This window comes from Ascidiella aspersa, chromosome 9 (assembly GCF_963924565.1).
Source record: "Ascidiella aspersa chromosome 9, kaAscAspe10.2, whole genome shotgun sequence".
In the NCBI taxonomy this organism is placed as follows: Eukaryota; Metazoa; Chordata; class Ascidiacea; order Phlebobranchia; family Ascidiidae; genus Ascidiella; species Ascidiella aspersa.
The window spans coordinates 13,692,439-13,716,275 of NC_139455.1; the positions used below are offsets into that span (position 1 = coordinate 13,692,439).

The following is a 23,837-nucleotide window of genomic DNA, read 5'->3' on the forward strand; positions in this document are numbered from 1 at the left end:
TTACCATGCAGAATTAACCACGCAGGCCTGGTTTATTGCATTGGGTTCAGCTCGAACTTTGTTTTTGCTTCCGATAGTTGTGTATTCCAGATTTCGACAAATGTATTGAACATTATTTTCTGTGTCGTTTTCTATTGTGATTCGCATTTATTCCATTTGCTTTTTGATAATATAGGCTACTAGGCCGTTATTGTTGTTTATTGCTATTCTTTTTAAACTGTTTACTCAGCAATAAGAAAACGAGTCTTGTTTTTCTTGGGCGTAGCATAGTGATCCCGTTTCGTATCCTATCTACCGTAAACAGATTATAGGCTATCATTCTTTAACAAACAAATAAATAGGCTACATTGACTTATTTGATTCGTGTAAGAATTTGAGTAAAAATTTGTAAATTCATATTGTTTAGTGGACCGCTTTATAGTTTAGTGCGTCGAAGAAAATAAATTTGACTCGAGACAATGTTTACGACGCTGTAGATTGACAGCAGGGCGGAATACTGCATTGGGTCAACATTTGAATCTTCTTGGGCAAAAGGAATCATGAAAGTGAGATAGGCTCGCCAGCTGTTCAACACCGCGATCATAAAGGCAATAAGCCAAAACTTTTTCTTCGCTAAACACCACTTGGCCGTCTTCAGCATATCAAGCATACCGGCGTTTTTGTCGTTTTCTAATTCATCGCTTTTTAAGTGGATTGGTTTGTACAAAACTGACGCAACAGCGCAGTTGAGAGTAAGACCCCCCAAAAGTAATAAGGCCCCTCTCCAACGGTACAAATCGCTTAAGTATTGTAACAGGGGAGCCAGTGATAAAGTCCCCGGAGATGTTCCGATCTGGGACAGACCAAGGGCGACTATAGTCTCTTTTTGTTGAAGTATCTCACTATGATTACGAAGTGAACCGTTCCAAAGATTGAGAGCACAGCCTAAATTAAAAAAATCAATTTCTTTCACATATTGATGCAAGGTAGTCGAGTTCTACAATTATGATTAAAGGTGGGGGTTTGCACTTTAAACTTCAATTAACATCAGTTAATAGCATTCTACCTACCCGGGATTATTCCGATTAAGATGTAGACCATAATTGGTGTTGGTGAGAAAGCTGCCAGGCTAAAATTTTGAACGGTAAAGCCCAGGTTAATATGTCTAAGTTTTTTTATGTAAGATAAATAAACACTTATTAAAGGCAAAAACATTTCTATAAATGACGTTAAAAAGCATACTTTATGCCAACTACGATAGGGGGCGCTCTTCCTCCAAGAAATGGGTACTTTACCCGCACTTTAGGTGAAATTAAAATAAGGATTACCCAGCGATTTGTATAAAAAAACAATTAACTATAAATTTTTAGGGTTTGTGATTACGTGTAAAATGTAAAAAATATTATATATATATATCCCCTACAATGGCGAAGGCAGTGGTAGTTCCTACACAATATGAGTTGTTTTTGGGACCTACGTCTTCAAAAATCATCAATGCTTTTACAAGTTTTGCATCGCGCCATGAAAATATTTCAACGGCCATATCTACCTTGTTGGAAAGAGAAAAAAATCTTAAAGTAAGGTACATGTTTGAAACAGACCTTGATCAGACAGAATGGACTCTTCCTCTAAGCAAAGATGACTTGTCTGACAACATTGACAGTGTTATACAAACTCTTGATGATTTTGCAATTAGAAGTAGACTAGATTCCAGAGCTGCTGCTATCGAGGAGTTACTGTTTTCAAGGGATCTCCAGAATGCTAACAAATTATCTAAAGAAAAGGTTATTATAAATTGCACCTCTTACAACATGTTACGGAGCAGAAGAAAAATAAATAAAAAATCAGTCAACCACATAGCAAAGAAGACAACCATTGAGGTTGTTGATTCTGCGTGGAGAGAATATGAGACAACAAAACTAAAAATGTATCAATGTGTCAAATGCAATGCCATCTCGGCAACCAAAGAATTATATATGGAACACATAAATCAACATAAGGAAACTTCACCTCCATGTTTTTATTGTGGCAACTACTTTCCTTCTATGAGCAAATATGAACAACATATTGGTAACCTCACAAATGAACCAATATATTCTTGTGTTAAAAGTGATTGTTCTTGCAAATTTGTGTCTTGGTGTAGAATTGCATGTCATGAACGCCTACATGAAGGAAAGCCTGAATTTGTGTGTAATGTGTGTAACGGTGGATTTTCTACTGCTCGTAAATGTTTTATTCATGTAAAACATGAACACCTCCATGATTTTCCTTATAAATGCAACGAGTGCTCAAAAGGGTTCTCAAACAAAAGTTTGTTAGCAGCCCATAACAAAGTTCATGCTGCACCAAAAATATTTAAATGTCCAAAGTGTCCAAGGACCTTTACTTCCAAGCCTGGACTTCGCTATCATAGTATGATGCACACAAAGCTCAGACCTCACAAATGTCAAATATGTGAAAAAAGTTTTAAAAACAAGTCAGATATGAAAAATCATGAGAGAATTCACAGTGGTGAAAGACCATATACTTGTGAAGTGTGTGGAAAAAGTTTTGTGGAAAACCCTGCCCTGCGAAAACACAGGGTTGTGCACACAGGGGAGAAAAACTATATATGTTCAAAGTGTGGCAAGCAGTTTGGCTACAAATCCTCTTTAACTTCACATGCTCAAAAATGTGGCATAGAAACAAGTATAAGAAATGTAGATGTTGTAGAAACTATCAACTCTGTACAGGATTTGTTTGATTATCCCCTTTTAACAAGTAAGGAACCTTCAACGAGTCGTAACTTGTATGTTAACTTTGACCCAATTCAAGTAAGCAATGTGATTGATCAAGATGTTTTGAATTTGTTTGATGATAGATTTGCAAGGGGTGACAAATCTGTGTTTTCTCCTTTGGGTCTGAACCTGTAACTTGTGCTTGTGATTTTACCATATGTTTAAATGTGTTGCTTATCCCAACAAATGTAGAAAAGAACAAGTGAACACAATGTATATATTTTTTATAGATTTTTAGAAAATACTTTTTATATGTTTCTATTGGAAATAATATTAACTCCATATATATAGAAGTATTTTGTATTTGTAAAGTTCATTAATGTAACATTTTTATTGTCTTCTGTACGTATCCATCGTATTACCAGTAAAATTGTGTCACTATGGTATAACGTCTTGGAATATAAGTGTACCCAACCGTCGTCTCACATCAGGTTGGTGCGCATTATATAGGAACACTGATTAAACCTTTCACAAAATGTATTACATTTAAAAATAATTTGGAATTTTTTTGAGTGTCAAACAGTTTCATATGTTGTTTGTTTTCTCCAGTTTAGGGCTAGTTGCATGCATTTTTTTAGCAAGTTTTCAAGGGTGTGTCCTCTGTACGGAATGCCAAATGGCATTTTTTATAGAGGTTCACATGCCAAAACATGGCAACCATTAATCTCTGTTTGTTGGAGACCAAATCCTGTTCCCAATGTTCCCCCAGTAAAAAATCAACAGGTTCGATATCTGATGAGGTCACTTATCCAAATCCCAGGAACTGGAATAAACATGCCTGGACAAGGATTGAAAAAGGTTGACAAAACATCTTTGCAAGAAGATAAGAATGATGTTGTTCTTCAATTTATTAAAAGAATGGAAAAAGAACAAGAGGAGGGGAGAAAAAAGTTGCCTTTGTTGCCGGATTACAACCTTTGGTTGAGGTTGATCAAAAAAATTGCATTTTTTTGTTTTTTATACATTCTCTTTGGAAAGGACATTTCAGAACTAATTGTTGCTGTAAATGAAGAACCACTTATTGACAGCAACATGACATCAACAGCAGTACAATCGTTTTCTGTTATGGTATATACATCTTTGCCATTTAGGATTATTTCACGTGCTTATGGAAGACTAAGTGATATACAACTGTACAGTTTTCTACGTCCATTAGTGTTTGGTGGTTATGCGAAAGCGTTTAACGTTAACATGGATGAAGCATTGGTAAAAGATTGGAAGATTTATAAAAGTTTGAGTCAATTTTTTTCAAGGCCACTTGACCTTGCGTTTCGGCCAGTGGATATTAACAAAGCACTTGTTAGTCCTTGTGATGGTACAATTTTAACATGTGGTGAAGTACAGAATGGAAAAGTAGAACAGGTTAAAGGCATTACATATTCAATTCAAAAGTTTCTGGGGCCATTATTTGAAACCCAAACTGGTGATAAACAAGGATTAGAAAAACACACCAAAGTATCCCTGAAAGAGTTTCAACATAGTATCATGAAGGACCCTAAAAATAATGCATTGTTTTATTGTGTAATATACCTTGCACCTGGCGACTACCATAGGTTTCACTCTCCAGTTGAATGGACCATGAAATATCGTCGTCACTTTCCTGGTGACCTGCTAAGTGTCAATCCCAAAATTGCTACTTTGGTGAAAGACCTGTTTATTCTTAACGAACGTGTAGTTTTGCAAGGCACCTGGAAACATGGATTCCTTTCTGTGTCTCCAGTAGGGGCAACCAATGTGGGAAGCATTAAAATATATGAAGACATTTTATTGAAAACGAATAGAGTCAGGCGAAAAAGTGGCTCATTCTTTGATACTAAGTTCTCAAGTGATGGGTATAATCTTGAAAAGGGGGAGCTGCTTGGCGAGTTTAACCTTGGCTCAACAATAGTCCTTATATTTGAAGCACCAAAAGACACTAAGTTAAACCTAAAATCTGGCCAAAGTATTAAGTTCGGGCATGGTATAGCTTAATTTGTTTGTAATACTGGACCTGTGTATGTTTGTTGTTTGTTTTAGCGACACACAATCAATTTGCATAAAATCAAATCAAAACAACTTTTTTGTATGTTTTTATTGCAGTTTAAACAAAAAAATGTGTCACTCAGTTTATGAAAATAGTGTGGAGAGGGTGGCAGCATCAAATGTAAAAGGTAAATTGCAATCTTCATTGATGACATCTTTTAAGTGACTTTCAAATCTGAAAAAACAAACACCAGTTTTTACTTACACAACATGAATTTACCTTATACCTATATTCCTAGCCTAAAAAATCATTACAACAAACACTTCTGATATGTAACATTCACACCTTTCACTTTCTTTTCTTTCACTTGACATCAAATTTTTGAATTTTGCAGCATCATCAACAACGCTTGTGACATTATCACATGTTTCCCAGTTTTGTGTTTTAGTCTGTCAATGAAAAAAAACGCTCAAAAGTCATAGACACAATATAGTCTCCGTGTTTAATTTCTTCATGTCACAGTCATTCAGCTGTGTAATTCAATTCCCTTATGATAAACATTGGCCATCTTTAACCAAATAACCATCATATCTGAACACTTTTTATGCCCAACCTCCTAAACAAAAATGAACAAAGTAGTAAATTCTATGAAGTACAATTGCGTGTATATTTAATAAATGTTGTATTCTAAGTTCAGTTGAGTACTGCGAACAACTTGCAGAATACAGATGCGTTTCTGACGAAAACCAGACTGACTGACAATGAAACCAAAAGTGTAAAGCACGACAACACCGAATTATTAAACCGTTTTATTTTCAAATTCGATGTAAATTTAGAATATATTCCTTGTTTTGTTTCGGCAATATTGGTAAGCATAATTAACCTAGGGCAAGAGTTTAAACTTAGTTATGCATACAACTGAGTAGACAATTGTGGGGCCTGCCAACAAAATCTAACGACCTGTGGAACACAAATCAGGTGTTTTTCGGGTTAATTTAAAACTCTTGAAAATGCTTAGTTAGCATGTCAAAAAGGCAAACGGCTATAAAAAATGACAAACAAATACCAAACGCTTGGTTATTAAAAAAAAATTGTTTAGCCTAGTTGACATTTCAGTTACAAAAAAATTTAAATTAACAGACCTAGCATTTTATCGAAACAGAAAATGGTATAATTGCAAATCACTGCCAAAAAAGACATAACACATACTGCTCAATCCATTTCTCCAAATCCGAGATACACTACTATCTAAAGCAAAAACGAATTTAAGCTGAACCTAATGCAATAAATCAGACTTGCGTGGTTAATTCTGCCGGCTCGAAAGTGTAGTGGGGTGTAATTTGAAAAGAAAATTGGTTAAAAATTTGACTTAAAACGGTTTTGACAAAAAAGTCAAAAATAATCGCTTTAGTCATAAGAGTGTTAAATTGAGACATTCAATTGTATTCTAATAGTGCTAAATTCTTCACGAGGGTTACGAGTTACGACACATATTTGAATGATTACAAACTTCTAATTAGGAACAAATAAAAACAAGCTTTTTATAAATCTGTGGTGGCAGTGGCCATTTTTACATGTTTAATTAATCGTTTTAAGTAATTAACGAATAACAAAAACATGCGCCCCTTTATTATTTCTTGTCTAATTATCAAAATTGTCATAACGCATCCTTACCAAAAACATCCTGTTGTATATTTATCAAAATTGTAATAATATATCTATTTATCAAAGAGCTTTATGTGTCTAAACTCGAAAATGTAATGTTGACAAATTGCTACAGTGTGCGTTTTTAGTGAAAACTTTCGGTAAATTGCCAGTGCCTTGCGAAACAGTTCGGCCACTTGTTCACAGATGACAAATAGCAAAAAATTGACACATATCCTTCCTCATATTGTACTAGAATGTTCGACCTTAAAATCGCCGCTTTGAGAATTGGCACATTAGCCGCATCTCAAAACAATGATTCGAAATTGTGTTTACAGTTAGAGAAGCCGCTTTCGTGTGCTAATATGGACAGATTCTAACTTCCTTGTAGGAGATAAGTTGAGAAAGAAAGGCGATAAGCCAACACCCGTGTGACGGAATTACTATTAGATAATGTAACAATTTGCCGTGTCATTGCTGCGTCATAATCTTTTTCTCGCACAGAAAATTTCTCTTCTAAGTTTTGTGTATAAAAAGGATTGCTTACAAAAATAAAATGTCCAGTAATCAGGATCAATTTACAAGTTGTTCGGCTGTTGAACCAATCCAGTCTTGTCTAGTCAATACAGTGAGCTTGCCGGCATCAGCCGGTTTGCCCATAATAGCCAACACAAACTGTGTGGATTTGTAATCAGACAACAGCAATATTTATTGAAGCAATAGCGAGGTTGATTGCCGAGGCAAATTAGTTTAATGAGACTTGCAATCAAACACGCATGCTTCAAATCGAAGAGATTAAAGATGGGCAAGTTTGGTAGACAATCCAAGTTTAGTTTCATCCAAGCAGCACCGAGGTATCCTGTCACAAAACAGTAAACCAGACTGCCACTAAGATTCTGTAAAACTCACTAAAGTGTAGTGGTGTAAGTAAACCACCTGAAGACGAGTAGCTTTATATGTTCAACTTAATAACATCGCAACCAGCACGCATTCCCAGCAGAGCGGCAAGGGCAAATGTGAACGCAAACAACGCATTTGCAAGCGAAAATAACTGCAACCATCGGGAAAAAATAGCCTAAAATTTATGGCACATATAAATGGTGAATTTAAATTATATATATATATATTTTTTTTTAATTTGATCTAAGTTTTACATATCTCCACATTACGACACTGCTATAAACTGCTTTTTGTACTACGTCATTAAAACTTGCAAAACTCACTGTTTATACAGATTCAGAGTCGTGACCCCTTTCCATTAGCACTAAACATTCCGTGGCCCCCATGATCACGAATTAGAAAAACACTTTAAATAACATCATAAGAGAGGTCCCTAAAGACATAACGAAAACCAAAAAAAAATAGTTTAACAAGCTTAAAATGTTGCGATTCTCCTACTAACCAGACCACTGTATGAAAGTATGTTAAACTTTGACATCAACAATAATAACAATATAATTCAATAATTTTCACGATAATATATGTGTAAAAAACTATAATTTGCTTTGTCGCGTTTAGGTATAGCATTGAAATCTATGCACATACCAATAAAAGCTGTTCTCTGTTAACAATTTTAGCAAGGTTGCTAGCTGCGCCGTAAACCTGGGAGTGAACCGTTTCGTTTAAATCAACATCGGGTTTCTGAACTCTGAGAAAATAAATTTGTAAAATTAATGCGATTGATAAACTATATTCTGATACATATAATCAAAAGTAATACTCAATTTTGTAAGGAAAATAATATTCTGCGCAGAAACAACAGCACAACTTTTCCTATAAAATGGCATAAAGCCTAAATCACAAACCTTTGCAAAGCACCAGCCTCTTGAGACAACGCCTCAAACTCAACTTCGGCGAACTTTGAGCGATATTGGGTCGGCATTTTTATACTATCCATCTTTGATTTGTCGAACGCAACGACAATGTTTCCTGTGAGAAATATTAACATCAAAATCAAGGCCACCAATACCAGATGCCATTAACGCGTACCATTAGGCGTGCCGTAGAAAACCGTTTCGAACAGCGAACTTGCCACAGCGTCCACGATTCTTTGCCAAGGAAGTTGTTCCGCTGCAGTTAACTGCCAATTATTAACGCTGGTGTAATTCTCTCGAAAGAAAGCCTTAATATTCGCGCTAATTGCAGATACCAAAGCTTGGTTGTCGGGACAAACTCGTTGACAATAAGCAAGGAGTTGATTTAGTATCGCATCGGGGTCGACTAAAAGTTAGAAATATGTTTTGATTAAATGAAATAAGCACTATTTAATATTTTTCTACATAGCACAAGACGAAATCCACGAAATACTAGAAAACCTAATCAAGTAGCAGTCATTACCTTTTAAAATGTTAAACATGTCTTATATCAAGAATCAAGACTGCATCGATATTACGACAGTAAATGCTACAACACAAGTGAAATAATAAAAAAGCTACTTTTTAAAGCATAAGTTAGTTCGCCAAGAACAGGGGTGTACAACCATTAGAACCGACTGGCCAAATGAGTATCCGAAGTAGAACACGGGCAAAACTTCATCAACTTTGGGTGAAACAGGGGTTATGCAGAATTAAATATATATATGGGGAAAAATATGGCTGTGGGTTCACTTGAAACACGTTTTAATTAATTATTGACCAGGACTGCCGAATCGTATTCAGACTTGGAACTCGACTAAGGTGTTATATGTACGCACGACATGGTAATCGTAAAAAAATAAAAATTTACGCAGGAACCAACTTGAAACGCCGTGTTTTGTCATCTGGGTAAAGATTGGGGTATATTTTGTAAATTAATTTAAACAGACACTTTTTAAAACTTACTAAAAAAATAAGCTAAAATTGCGGATAATATTTGCCGTTAACCGGTAAGTGCGCGAAAATCCCTTTACTTTAAACGTCATTTCACCAATAGATTGTCGACCTCGCCACCGCTGCAACCATTTGTGGATTAATTTTAAACCATGCGGCGACACCACCTATGAGTGTTTAAGCGCACTTAAGTCACTGTTTTCGAATAACTTGACTTGACTTAAGTCTTTTTAGCAATTGATGTGACTTGGCCTTAAGTCATTGAGTCAAATGACTTGGGTTGAAATTAGGTGTTTTGATTTAACATTTTTCAATAAAAGTACCTATTTATCTCAAGATTTGCACGTGAAACGATGAAATCTTTCTTATGTTAAATATATATATATATATATATATAACATATATGAAAGATGAATTGCTCAATATATAATGGCATTTATCAAGATGATTTGGGCAAACAAGTTTTGTGGCCTTTTGTTGGTGACTATATTGTAGGACACCAAAATAAAATATTTTTTGTGAAGCAACACACAAGTTTTTTAAATCACTTGAAAAGTGGTTTTGAATGGATTACTTATGCAACCACTCTATTCAGATTAACCTAAACTGCAGTGGTAGCACACAAAAGTTCACGCTCATTGTGTTTATCACCACTACTGATCGATGCGAAGGTTTTATAAACCCCACATTTAGTTAAACATGTTTACCCACCTATGCTATAAATGGCAATTTTTGAAGTCATAATTTTGAAACCTAACTTGATCAACTGTTAAAAAAAGTTTGCTGCTTATAAAGGAAAACAAAACTCGTGCAAATGGTGTCATAAAAATGTAAAATTTGAAATATTGTAAACCAATTTTAAAGTGAGCTACCGTCACATATTCATGAACATAAAAAGCTGACCGTGTGCAATTTTAATGGGCTGTGAAACTACTATTTGTGTCGCGAATTTTTAAATGAAGGATACCACGATCAAAATATTTAACTTTTTTGGCAGCAGGTTGTACATCCCTGGCCTAAAAGACTTAACTTAAAAACGGATTTTTAAATGTGAAATCTTTAAATCACTTGAAATATTGAGCAAAGTTTCCGTCAACTATTACCAGTATCAATCGGCATGAACATGGGTGGTAGCTGTATGCTTGTCAGTAGCAAAGCGATTTTTCTAAATGTATCTTCGGTGTTCCATTCACAAGGCAGGAAAGTATTATCTTAAAATAATAGGATTTTTAAAATGCCATATATTTGACAAACAATGTTTGCGATTTAAAAATTGTTATACGATCAACAAGTTTCAATATTAAACTAGATTAAAATACGGTTGTACGGAGTACAACTATACAAACCGTGGGTAAATTCCTGCGCAGGCCACGAAATATCCTGAAGGTAGTGTTTGGTGATTACATCGCTTACGGACGAAATTACATTGTTGTAAATTTCTATTATCGAGCAAGGATTCTAGTGAAAAAATAATATAAAAAAGTTTTATTGATTTTACTTAGTTGGTCATACAGTTATGGCGTTAATTGGTATGAGATCCGCGGTCTTTACGTCTAAAATATTGAAGTATGGGACATTGGGATATCTCTAAACACTTGTAGATCAATGATTTAATATTTAAAAAAATGCGTTCAACCTTTTTCTTTAAACCCCATTATTATAAGGTAGATTTAACGCTGATCAAAATTCAGTATTTTTAAGGTAAATCATTTCGCACAAAAAACATAACACATTTATGTACCAAAGGTGAAGCGCCGATGTTTTGTCGCATTGCTTGGTGGCGATACAGAGGTGTGATGTAGTTGTATGAAATTTGTTCCTCCAGTAATTCCCGTAAATTACAGGCGACAAGGGGAATGTTGTTGGGTGCATTTCTAGCGAGCCATTCCAACCCACTTGAAATCTGAGAGCAAAACAAATCGCATTTAAAAGACAAGTTTTAACGCACCAGTCTCAGCGAATGTTGGCTTGTCATGAACGTTATTCTATTTAAGCAAACAAAATACAAATTGTACAATGGACATGTTATTGGCTGAACATGGTGTTGATATAACTTAACAGACGAAGAAAGCAAAACACATTGGTTGTAACCTTGGTATATCATCTGTATAACATAACAGGCAAATATAAGTTACGAAAATACACACACCTTGGTGCTATTATTAACGAAGTTGTACGGGTCTTCTAACCAAACGAAGTGGAAGTTGGAAATCAAAGACAACGATTGCAGCTCATCAAGACACAACTCTAAACAATATCATCGAAATATTAAAACACAAAATGTGTCGATAGACATATTATCGGAAGTTTGCATGGTTTGTAAAAATAAAATTTTTAGTTCATGTTATTTCTAGACTCTCTCCCCTCTCTGAGCCCGTCTAGCTCAGTTGTAGATCGACGGTTCCGGTATGGCCGGAGGTCGTGAGTTCGAACCTCACTGCAGGCTAGTGGTTTTTGCCTACCTTGCCTGCATCGTAGATCGACTAATTCGGTTAGTCTGTCGAAGGCTTTCGTTATACTATACAGTAGTAAGAAATAGTTTACAATCGGTTATTGGAAATCATACCAGAAGACAAGCTTTCCTGAAACGAAGGTCCAACAAACACAATTAGTAAAGGAAGTGGTGGCACCGTTGGCTTGGATTCGAGGATTGTCTTCAGTTTTGTCTTAACATAAAACAACGAATGAAATACATGCAACGAAATATATCAAGTTGCCCGTTTACCTTTGCCTTGAGCATTTCCTTCCAATGTGGCGGCTTGCTGTTGCTAGAAATAAGAAACATCAAACCCTCGGTGCCATACAATTCAGAGCGCACAAATTTACGGAAAACCTGGTAAAAAATGTTTTAAGTTTTAAATAAAATTTAAATGACCTGTACCAAAAAACGATATTCAAACTATCCATACTCTACAGCAGACATCAACCCGGTGATGATGTTTGTTTTCAATTGTGAAAATTTTTGAGGTCACGTTAGAATGGTCTTTGTCACATCCTAGTTTTTTTATCAGCCACTGCGAACATATGCTGTAAAAGAAAGAAACGTTAGCTAAATAGCTAAATGCATACAGCGACTTAGAAGACTGTAGAAAAAAAATTCTAAGTCATACAACCGGTTTATTATAGCTATCCATTTTATATTTAAAAAAATTATTTTATATTTATTTCACGTGGTGTGTTGGCATTTTATTTAATTGGGATCTCAATACAGCAAAAGGCGATGCTTAACGCCAAAACTTGTTAACAAATTACCCATTAAAGTTTGCATCATCACAGCAAGCGAATCCGAATTTCCACCGATGCACTAGAGGGGCTGATGTCGAATCCGGGATGTTACGTGAAAAAATGCAATTGTTAAAGTAAATGCCACAAGTAGGAAACTGAACGTTTAGCGCTAAAAGATTTTGGTCTACTTCTGTCCTGGCGGCTGAAGAGAGATTAACCTGGCTTCGATGATGTGATTCCACCAGCCTAAAAAAACGATTTAAGTAAAACGCAAAAAACATTGGAAATTCACCATCAACAAAATCTTCTCTCATTTTCGGCATAACAAAGAAATCTACGATATGGGGCGTTTTACGCTTACATGCCAATCGGTTCGAGTGACAGCATGGAACGTTGCGATTTGTCCAGAGGGAAGCTGAGATGGCTGTGAGAGAGCGTTTCAGCACCTTCCGGAAGAAGGTCCCTCACTTGCTCCCGAAAGTTGCGCATCGTTGGAGTGCTCGGGAAGTTTTGCTCTGCTACACGACGTTTGCGTAAAACCACGAGAGATTTTCTCCATCTTTTGTTCATTAAAATATCAAGTTTAAAAAACGTAACCAGAAGTCCTGCATATCAGTATTTATAATCACGAATTTCACAAACTTCTGCAGTGGTTCTTAACCCCTTGGTCGCGACTTTAGTATTCGCGAAGCTTTCAAAAATAGGTCGCAACTGGGTCCTGTCTACAACAGTAAAAGTGGATATATATTTTTTGGTATCTTTAAGATACGCATAGGCTTCCAATATTACTATATCCCCAAGATTTAAAGTGTGTAATAATGTTGCTTGCGCTGAATAGGTATAATTAAAGTAAACTAAAGGAAAACCAACCACAAAAATGTGGCCTCCTTTCAGTAAGACGTCCGTTTTTGTTTTTTTTTGACGATGAACACCATCTTGATAACTGCTATAAAACCGAGCAATATATAAATCTTTGTTGTGTGCTCAAAGCGTCACATAAAGGCAATATTTCCGAACTTCGCGCTAACACTTCAGTTCAATCTCTTATTGTATTCAGACTCGATTTCAGTTGCATATTGACGTACGAGATTGAGTGTTGCTGTCTCATGAAACCACGTTGTGACGTAACTTCACTTTTAAACATGTTCAATAGTTCATACAACCCAAACACAATTTTTCCGGATTCGCCCGATAAAGTGCACATTAAAATGATTATATAAGATGTAGTGGTGCATTTCGTTTTGCTGTTGTTTTTGTTTTTTATTTGTTCTGTGTTTGCGTTTTGAGCAAAATTACAGGAATTCTTCGATTTAAGCGGGGAAGCTTCGAAGTTATATTATTACCACCAATCGCCATCGCTCCGACAGATATGTTGTGTCGCGAAACAAAAAAAAAAATTACGAACCACTGTTTGTTAGTTATCTTACACAAAAACAATAATTTTTTAGCGATATACCTTTTAAGATATATAACAGCACGTCTAATTTCCAGTTGATTTGCAATTAAAAAGAGTTGGTGATTTCGTGCTTCGTTAACAACAGAGGTTGAAGTAACTTTGATTTCATTTTCCACAAAATCCTTAAGAATTTTACTTGTCAGTAATTCTGACAGTTTTGTTATCTTTTCTTCCCTGAATTTAAAATAAAAATCAAGAATATATTATGACAAAGGGCACACAACAAACAAGCTTTTATAGAGAACAAATTCTGCATTTTAATCATAAAAAACGTGAGGAAAACCATTGAAAATTCCCCATGAACCACTATACGTTAAAATTGAGAACGTATAATAAAAAGGGGCGGTATTCAATATAAATAAGCACCATCATGTAAACCTAAACAAGATAAGCAATATAAGTTTACTACAATTAACATTGTACTTAAAAACGAATGTCAAAGTATACCTAATTGCATCTAGTTTTCGGCAAAATTTATCGCCCTCAAACAAATCAGCCTAGGCAAATAAGCATTCCCCTAGGGCCGAAAACAATTTTGTTAATTATATGGTTTAAACTAAGTTGTAAACGAGTTTGTAAAATTGTATCTTTATGGTTTTACCTCTCAATCTTAAAACATCATTTTGTTGCTCACAATATGTTTGATAAACAGCAAAAAATGACACTTCGTTCTCATTAACAGTGTTCTGGTTTGTAGGAGTTTGCAAAAAATAGCAGTTGTTTATTGCACAATATTAAAATAAGCACTGCAAAATTGCATGCTCTTCGCCTAACTAGTATATTCTAATGTTTAACATTTGAAAATTTAAAATCGCCAATATAACTCACTCACTGCTGATAGTCAAGCCTAAGTTGCTGATTAGTTCTGTTAATAATAATACAATCAAATAGGGGTCCTGTTAATAATAATACAATCTAATATTTAGGGGAAAATTTTTAGATTAAAAACTTTAGTTGCCCAGTTTGTGCGTTAACCAATGACAAACCTGTACTCCTGTTTTGCTATTTGTTCAACAAGAGCAAGAATCACTTGACTCTGCAAGTTGCTAAAAACATGTACACTCATGTGATCAATATTTTTTTGTCTTTCTGCCTCCCTCTCTTTTTGAAGTTTCTCCATTAATGCATCTTGAGCTTTTTTTCGTGCAAGTTGCTCTTCCCTTTTAAAATTATAGAGTATGTTCGAATTGACACAACATTTAAGACATAACATTATAACATTTTTTGGCATAAAAAAATAGCATAGCATGTTGTAAAAATACCTTGCCATTCTGTTTTCCTTTTCTGTTTTTTCTTCAAGAAATTGGGTTTGTGCAATATTTTTAATTTGTTCACTAAGTTCATGATTCAGAATGTCATCAGCCACCTTCACTGTCGCAGTTACTTGAATTGTCGCTGTTATGAACTTAAAATAAATGTGGTTGTAGACACTTAAAGTTCTTGAAAAGTGTATTTATAGAGTAAGCCAAGCTTTCCTTCAAATGTGTGGCTGTTACAACAGATGTTTTATAACATTGGATATATGGACCTAAATTACATTTCCATTGGTAAAGATTAAAATATATAAATACTAGTCAAAGATTTGTTAGATGAATGGGATTCTGTGTTAATCTGGTTTGATGTAAGGCCCAAAGCAACTAAGTGCCTTAAGGTACAAAATACGAAGCAATCAAAAAATTAAATTAAGCAAATAGTAAGAAAAAGTAGGTAAAATCTCAAATCCGTTTGTTTAATTGATATTTTTTATGCAATATACTAGTTCGACAAGTTTGAAAGCCACTATTATAGGCTGGGGATAATAACCATCTAGACTAGCATCTATCCCCACTCTAGGTATTCTCCCCTGTAATATAACTATATTGCCTTAGCGTATGGTAACGTTGACAAAAAAGGCTTGCTGATTGTACTTACAGAAAAAAACTTGTATACATAAAACATATAGTACATATTCCTAATTCTAATTTTGACTCACTTCTTTACAAATCTCCGGAATCATTTGATCTATGACTTCTCTGATAACTTGAACAGTGGTTAATCGGATTGACTGTAAATAAACAAAAACACATCTTAAAATCACAAATTGAACCAGCCAATGCAGCAATTGTTATTACAGAAAATTAGATGAAACATACATTGCTAGAAATTCCCTTATTTTTCAATAATTCAGACATAGTGGCTTCTGACGAACTTGGAAGAGCTTGCACTTCTAAATAAGAGTTCTGCAGTTAGTCACCATAGCTTAGTTGTGATGTTTTAAATATCAACTCTAGACTAAAAAACTTTGGTCTTGTACGTTGTAATGATATACACCATTTTTTAATTCAATATAAACTTAGAAAAATCGAAAACAGGTGGATGTTTGTTTAATACATTTTGGTACCTAAAATATTACGAATCAACAGAAAATGTAATAAAAACCTAAATATCATTTTACAAAACATATAAATAAAAAATAACAAAAGTGTTTTGTTTTGAATTAGCGAAATAACCAAAGACAACACACCTCTACCAGTGTCTGCTTCAGATTGCAAAGTAAGAAGTGCATAATGTGGTCCACTATACCTGAATAAATAAATTTCAGTCTGTATTATATTTTTCAGAGATCAGAAAGTATGTATGAATTATTGAATAAAATTACAATTTTGGACTCGGGACTCAGACTCACTAAAGTACAATTGAAAAGTAAAATTCATCTCGGTAAATGCCAATATTTCGACCAATTAAACAATTTTGTTTGTACAAATTATTTCATGACATACCTGGACGAAATGCGGCTCTGAAAGTCACATTCGGTTGCGCATTTAGCATGAGCTGAACTTTATAAACAAATGTCTATGCCAGATGCCCTGTTTATAAATGCACAAACAGAGATTCCCAAATTTGCTTAGCCTGCTACCCCATTTGAGAAAACCAATTCCTATGTGACCACTTGGTCATGTTGTAAATCTCATGCATTTTTGTGAACAGCGTATGTACTGAGTACAGCGAATACCCAATAAAAAAACAATTTTATTTAAAAAATGTAAAAAAAAAAAAGTTAACGGAAAGATTATTTCCTAAACCGTGTTTAAAAACATTTTAAATAAAAACAAAAACATCAGCTGCAGTAAACATTTCCAGGTTACTATAATTTGTTAAAAAAAATTTCATATTGTTAGCTTTTTAATTAATGCTTCAATTTTGTTGTCGGTTCAGTAAAGAATATGATATAGATATGTTAGCAAATACACAAAAAAGAACATTATGATTACCCACCCCAAATATAGAATGTAAATAATTACTTTAAAATATACTTTAATTTGGCATTCTGAATTTGTTATTCCAGATTTAAAACTTATTATTTTAAAATATCTTTGAATTCTAATTTGAACATCCCTACACTCATTTGTACTTTAAAGTCACTCACAAAATTACCTTCCTAATTCATCAAAACTTGAGGTTGGTTTGTGAATTGTTGCTATAGGGTTGCGATTATGGGCAACAATTTCACCCAAACTTTTTCCTTGTTTTTTCAATGACACTTCTATTGAACACTGGGTTGTGTTGCCACTTTCTGAATCATATTTTTCAGTCCGACAAAGCTTTAGACATCTATCCAAATGTATTATAAATATAAAGTTAAAATTCACCACTATTTATATAAATAAACATATTACACACCCTTCTTCCAATGTTATCATGTGTTCAGAGCAAAATAGTTGTAATTCTTTAATATCATTAAAATGTAGCCAACGAAGCACATCAACAATTGGAATATAAGCCTTTGCTTTAGAGCTACTGTAAGCTCTAGCCATAGTAAGACAGGCTTGTCGGCGAACCTACAGAAATAGTAAAATTCTAATAATGTGATACATATTATAGAAAAATATATTTAATATAAGGACCTGTTCAAAGTATCTGTGCATGATTACAGCCTGAAGGTATGAGGCTTGTTGGAGGGCTTTGAAGAACTGTGAGTAGTTGTTGCTGTGAACAGCCGAAAATGCATTTACCGCCAATTTCACATTACTAGAAGTCCGTACACTAGTTGACATTGTTTGCAACTCTCTGTAATAAATATGGTCACAGGTTTGTGTATCAGAAGACAACAACAATAAAACTATTGCCTTGAATTGAATAGCTTATTAGGGCAAGCACAATTTCGTTAATACAAAGATAATTCATTTGTACCTGATACTATAGTTAAAAGGTTAGGTATTTTACCATATAAAATAAGATGTTTCACCTGAGAACATCAGCGCTTTTGTTGATGTTGAGCAAAATATGATAACCTAAAAATTCAGATTCGTTTTCCAAATCTATACAATACAACATAAGGATTACAATTTTGTAAAGACTGCATTAACATATCAATCTTCTTACGGCAAGAGTGTTTAAACCGGATATCATTATACATATCCAAAACTGTCTTCATTGCCTTTTCCAAATTTTCATTGTTGATTTTAGGATCAAACGACATTCTGTCCATTTCACATAGTTCATGCCCACAGCAGATGTGGAATCTTTAAATAGCAAAGGCAATTTTTGCATTCACACATGTCTATCAAACATGGACTTAAGGCCACCTTGTGTGCATTGCAAGTATTTTCTTGAATGTAGTGCGCTATAATGCAACACTATCAAAATTTCTTTTTTTACAAATTTATCTATTGTAAAATCTGACATGAGTCACAGTTTAAACATAAGGTTCACAAAATACTAGTAATGAGTAGATATGTAATGTTCTGTTTGATACCCGTTTCTTAAGTAAACTTATTATGTTAACAGTTGCTATTATGTTAAGGCCAGCCCTCTGCATCGTCAACATTTTTTTACTACATATTGTTGTGTGACAATTAGACCTCACTTTATAAACACAGAAAATGGTTGCAGTTAATTGTTTGGTGAGTTTAAATGTGTCCATGGTGATTAAGATGTGTGCATATGTGTAACATTTGGCGTCCCCACAAATTAATTCGTAACTTTAAAAAAAACTAATAACTACGTTATGCATAATAATAAATGTTTAGGCAAAGTTGGTATGCATAATCTCACAAGCCATCACTACAGTGTGTGTCTGTATCATACAGCTTTTTCCCCATTGACATCACATTTCAAAGTAGTGAACAAAGTGAACATTAAAAAAGAATTTAATTATTTTGTGTGTTTGAGCAATAAGGGCACATATAATGTCAATGAGCTGTAAAACAACAACTATAATGGTTCTTAACTGCTTATACTATTTTAAACTTATACTTGTTTTCATTTTTCTATATCAAACAAAAAACAAATACATAACCATTAAGTTAAAATTATTTCAATGAAGTCTGCCTAATTTGCTATTGTGACAGTCTTTTTTGCCTCTTACTACTATTTTACCTTGTCGACTTATCACCACCATGAAAATGCAGGTCATGTGACCTAATTTTTTTGCCAACTTAAACTATATAAATTCATAACGATTTTCTCTCTTCAATAAAATCTTATTTTGCTTCTTGGTATGTTTCACTTCACATTTATATAAGAAATACATCTCATTGTGTTTCTTGTGTACATCATGCCATTATACTGAGGTGTTTGTAGAAACTTTTTATGTAAAAATGCATCATGTATTTTCTAAGTTTAATTTCTTGATTGATTTAAACAAGATTAATGCATTTTTCGGTTGCTTGTGTTATGATGGGACTTGCTTTTCTAGCATCCTTATATTTAAAATATTTCATTCCACTACCCAATTAGAAATCTTGATCGGTGTATTGCAATAAGGTAGGGGAGCACCATGAAAATCTGTCAAGAACAATATGCCCTTGATACAAAAAAGGTTGTGAAAGACTGGTATATCACGCCCCTGCGTGTATCCAATATGTGAAGTTTTGCATGGCAATATGTCTTTGTATCACAAACATTATCAGAAAAATTACATATGATAGAATATGTTGATTCTATGCTATCGTTCTGCATTATAAATATCCTTTTATAAAACACAAACAATAAGCATCCTGAAATATGTTCGTGGAATCTTAGCCATGACCTAAGCAATTTTTAGTTTTAAAACCATTGTTAGATGACAATATGCTTATATTAATTTGTTTATGATTAATAATGGTAGATATATGTATTGCATATATATATATATATATATATAACATTTGTAGAAACAAAATACTTTTAATAAAGTTGTATATGTGAGTTCATTTTGTCTAACTCGAGAAAAACTTGTCCAATTTAAATGGTTCTATTTTTCAGATTTTTTTAATGTTTTTTTAAAGACTCATATTAAATTATGTAATGACCAAAACCTTAGGCAAAACAAGCTTAATGCATCCACTATGGAAGATAATAAATGTGAGGTGGCTTCATAAGCAAAAATAGTATCATCCCTAGTGTACACTTCAGGGTTCAGCACTATCACCTTGCACATTCTTCCGCAACTTGAACAGCTATAGGGTCAATAGCTTGTTGGATTGATATTTCTTTTCTTATTGCCCTTGTACGATTCCACAAGTAATCATACCTAAAAATAGGGCAACAAGTTAAAATTAATGTTACAATTTGCAGGTATTTTTGCTCTTGCCAATATTGCTATTTTTAGTTTTACTGGCCTTTTTCCAAAACTTTCACTTAGATATATATATAGAAACCACAGGGCAACATTCTGCCTTGACATGCAGTTTGAATCAAATTGAATTGTATTTGTTTACGCAATATAGACACCAGATTTGGACGAAATGTTTTGTTCAATAATCTACTTAAAACAAACCATTCTGCAATTCTTTCATGGTCAATCGTGTTCATGACATGTGTGAGAAGGTAGTCCATTGTAATTCGAAGAACAGGCGAAGGTCGCAGCTCATGGGTTAGGGCTTCTTCCTGAGAAGTTTAACAATAATCAAATATATATATATTTATTTGTTAAACTGTTGTAAAAGTAGTTTACTTCCAGGGTAAAAGGCCAAGACAATCAAATTCATGTTACTTTTTAAAAAACGTTTAATCACATTTTCCTAACCTGATCAGCCGAAGAACGACTATACTCTTTTACACATCGCTTGTGATCGATTTGTCTCTCACCATCAGTCTCGTACCCAGATAGAAGGTTTCTATGAAGGCGCAAATACCTTTCTTTTTCTAAAACAAAATGGTAAAAATTTCACTTTATTCGCAAAGGAGAATTTTTAAATGAACAATATTAGGTGAATACTTTTACATCATTTTTGGAATTGTAGGCCATACAGTTGTTAGGTTAATGGACATCCTAAAATTTGTTTGCCAAAATTATGTTAAGAACTGCTTTCTTTTTTGACCAATGGGTATTTTTTGACCTCTGCATAGATATAAAAGTGCTCTATAAAAAAAATTAAGTGAGAAATTTAGTTTTGAATAGTAGTTCAAATGGTCCACACAATAAAAAAATAGGAATCAAACAACTGCCTTACCGAATATTCATACACAGAACTTTCCTATCTTACAACAAATTTTAAGTCAGTGCATACAATACATACCTGGACACATGTCAGGACAAGTTCCTATAAAAACAGTTGCCTTGGATAAATCTGACTGTTTGGTCATCCTTGAACGCAACATTTTGTCAATTTTTTCTAGCAGATGTAATTTTTCACCATCAGTTCTGGCCACTATAGTCCTAAAAACCATAAAAAAGAACAAAATTAGTTTAAACATGTTATAAAACACTACTACTATTGCTACTATGGTTGTCAGTCAATCCTTTGAACTAAGGAGGTACAGAAGTATACAGATAAAAGGGTATGAAAAAAAAAAAGATTTTGTCAACCAAAGGAAATGTGTGTACACTATTTATTAAGATAACACATAAGATAATTAACTTTATGTCATGAAATTACCAAAACTTTAAAACTTGCCTGTTAATCAGAGGTTTTGTATTTAATGATCCGCCAGTTTTAGAAAATGATTCTTTTGGAAACACATTGTCTTCACTCTATTTTTTTGGAAAAAATAATTATATGTGATACAGTTTTTTCGAAGTTAATAGCGACCCATATATACATGATACATACTATTTATATATATATATATATATCCGGACGCCTATTTAGAAGTTGTTTTGCTGTGGAAAAGACAAAAGAAAAAATCACTTGATATAAAGTGGTTTATATGGATCAATTGAAGTGGATAAAATACCACATGTAACATGGTTATTGGTTAGAACACTCTTTAAAAACACATTGCAAACTTATCATGTAGCAAGATGGCTAACTCTCTATAACTCTCTGTTACCCTTTTTTTCCAAAACTTAGTTAGCATGGTATTATTGGTTGCTACATGCAGTTATGAACGATTCTGGTCTTTTTGAGCAAATTACATGGCTTGGAGAGTATGCTTTAAAGCCCATGTTGAATTTTTAGCTTTGTTAACAAAAATGTGTTACCGAGTGATTCCATGTGTCTATCTATGCATGAAAACAAACTTGTAATTTGCTGTTTAAGAACTATTGTATGGATATTTGCACTTTAGTAGAAGGCATAATAAATAAGTAGAGCACAAGTTGTTATTTGGCATGACAAAATTTCAAGTGCCATATTTTTGTTTGTTAATGTCAAGTTTTATTTCGCTGTCCATCGTGACAAAGCTGTTTAATAACAGCCAGGAAAAAATATCTCAAGTTTTGTTTTAAAGTTGGCGAAAGGTGTGCTTGTAATTTAGCATACTTCTGCACTGCTGGTAATGCAATTCAGAGTGTACCAAATCCAATCCCATATATTTTGCTTTGGTTTAGGTTTACAACTAAATTTAAAGATTACACACTCAACGGGTTTGCAGCTGGTGTCTGGCAGGCAATAGCGGGTTGTTGATGACGCCAATGTTTGCTTTGCATTTGAGATTTGATTTTACTTGATGTTAATTGACTGCACTGATTAGGTTTTTTTCTATTTTACAATGCCATTACGTCAATATTCTATAACATCATCAGTCAATTAGCATCAGACGGCAGATGGGGGAATTTTGTTAGTTGAAATTTCGATACCCAACCCCTTATGGATTCGAATACACTCTTGAGTAGCACAACAAAAAATTACAAAATCCATCGTTTGGCTTCCACCCTTCACAGGATACAAGAAATATACAAAGTAAAAATAACTACAAAGGATGCTGGTATGACAATCTAAAGACAAATTAGCATTTTTTACATTTTACCCAGCTATAATGGGCGTAACAAAGCATAACTTATTTCACCACAAATCGCCAAATGCCTTCATGGTGTTATAATAGGTGCTGTTTCAAAGTGATCAATCACATTAAAAATTATAAAATTGCTTTGTCAGTTGCTCATTTTGTTTAAGAGGTTTTACTGAATCGTTAAGATTGAACATATTATCTTCGAACATCCCAAATCGAGGTATATGATGGCTTATTTACTTTACTATATGTGTTTGTGAATGGTATTATGGTATTTGTATTAAGTAATGACAACACCAATCACTATACAAGATTTACCTGCAGTTCAAATGAATTGTCTTCTTGTCGTGTATATTTCCCATCTAAAAATTTATAATAGAATATAATTAAATAACATAAATAATATTGCAAGTATAGTGATGAACAAGGCTACAGTATTACATTTTAGAAGCCTTTATGGTTGTTTGCCATTTCTTTGCATTTTCAACCTATTGCTAGAAATAGAGATGTCAGGTACCAGACATTATTCTGACAGCTATACCTGATTTTTTGGACAAAAAGTATTACAATCCGGTTGAATACCAAATGACATTACTATGCTGAATCAAGCAAATAAAATAAAATTGAAACAGGCAAATATAATTTGTCTAGGTTACTACGCAAAAATATACTTTTGCGAAGTTCAGTTACTTGCAGTTGTTAAATATTTTTTTAATAAAGTTACATTTTCATGTTTAAAACCTGCATTGCATCACAAATCATTGCTAAAATTCCTACTTTATAGTCACAAATATTATAAAAATGGTTCTGTAACAGGATTTATTGTGCAGCATCAGCACAAGCATATACTT

General features: G+C 33.7%; 3 protein-coding genes across 3 annotated transcripts in view; 2 read left to right on the plus strand and 1 right to left on the minus strand.

Annotated features, from left to right (window-relative positions):
* The first annotated feature begins 1,264 nt into the window (after positions 1 to 1,264).
* On the plus strand, positions 1,265 to 3,310 carry LOC146133086 (uncharacterized). Its single transcript, XM_083396604.1, has one exon. The coding sequence runs from the start codon at positions 1,404 to 1,406 to the stop codon at positions 2,889 to 2,891; it is 1,488 nt and encodes a 495-aa protein (XP_083252730.1). The 5' UTR covers positions 1,265 to 1,403; the 3' UTR covers positions 2,892 to 3,310.
* A 10-nt stretch (positions 3,311 to 3,320) lies between these two features.
* LOC146133087 (phosphatidylserine decarboxylase proenzyme, mitochondrial-like) lies at positions 3,321 to 5,211 on the plus strand. Its single transcript, XM_083396605.1, has one exon. It carries the CDS (start codon positions 3,321 to 3,323, stop codon positions 4,725 to 4,727), a length of 1,407 nt encoding a protein of 468 aa, XP_083252731.1. The 3' UTR covers positions 4,728 to 5,211.
* LOC146133088 (germinal-center associated nuclear protein-like) overlaps positions 4,814 to 23,837 on the minus strand; it is a 33,013-nt gene continuing 13,989 nt past the window's right edge. Inside the window, exons 8-38 of the mRNA XM_083396603.1 lie at positions 23,305 to 23,348; positions 21,711 to 21,787; positions 21,333 to 21,472; positions 20,840 to 20,958; positions 20,591 to 20,700; positions 20,243 to 20,344; positions 18,214 to 18,353; positions 18,077 to 18,149; positions 17,736 to 17,898; positions 17,512 to 17,669; positions 17,266 to 17,442; positions 16,355 to 16,413; positions 15,984 to 16,057; positions 15,824 to 15,895; positions 15,114 to 15,256; positions 14,838 to 15,011; positions 13,852 to 14,025; positions 12,757 to 12,954; positions 12,423 to 12,641; positions 12,080 to 12,197; positions 11,896 to 12,003; positions 11,737 to 11,836; positions 11,320 to 11,417; positions 10,912 to 11,073; positions 10,517 to 10,628; positions 10,274 to 10,381; positions 8,353 to 8,583; positions 8,169 to 8,292; positions 7,909 to 8,011; positions 5,065 to 5,168; positions 4,814 to 4,953 (exon numbers count right to left, since the gene is read on the minus strand). Of these exons, the coding sequence (XP_083252729.1) occupies positions 4,863 to 4,953; positions 5,065 to 5,168; positions 7,909 to 8,011; positions 8,169 to 8,292; positions 8,353 to 8,583; positions 10,274 to 10,381; positions 10,517 to 10,628; positions 10,912 to 11,073; positions 11,320 to 11,417; positions 11,737 to 11,836; positions 11,896 to 12,003; positions 12,080 to 12,197; positions 12,423 to 12,641; positions 12,757 to 12,954; positions 13,852 to 14,025; positions 14,838 to 15,011; positions 15,114 to 15,256; positions 15,824 to 15,895; positions 15,984 to 16,057; positions 16,355 to 16,413; positions 17,266 to 17,442; positions 17,512 to 17,669; positions 17,736 to 17,898; positions 18,077 to 18,149; positions 18,214 to 18,353; positions 20,243 to 20,344; positions 20,591 to 20,700; positions 20,840 to 20,958; positions 21,333 to 21,472; positions 21,711 to 21,787; positions 23,305 to 23,348 (3,875 nt within the window). The 3' untranslated portion in view covers positions 4,814 to 4,862. The remainder of the gene's footprint in view (positions 4,954 to 5,064; positions 5,169 to 7,908; positions 8,012 to 8,168; positions 8,293 to 8,352; positions 8,584 to 10,273; positions 10,382 to 10,516; positions 10,629 to 10,911; positions 11,074 to 11,319; positions 11,418 to 11,736; positions 11,837 to 11,895; positions 12,004 to 12,079; positions 12,198 to 12,422; positions 12,642 to 12,756; positions 12,955 to 13,851; positions 14,026 to 14,837; positions 15,012 to 15,113; positions 15,257 to 15,823; positions 15,896 to 15,983; positions 16,058 to 16,354; positions 16,414 to 17,265; positions 17,443 to 17,511; positions 17,670 to 17,735; positions 17,899 to 18,076; positions 18,150 to 18,213; positions 18,354 to 20,242; positions 20,345 to 20,590; positions 20,701 to 20,839; positions 20,959 to 21,332; positions 21,473 to 21,710; positions 21,788 to 23,304; positions 23,349 to 23,837) is intronic.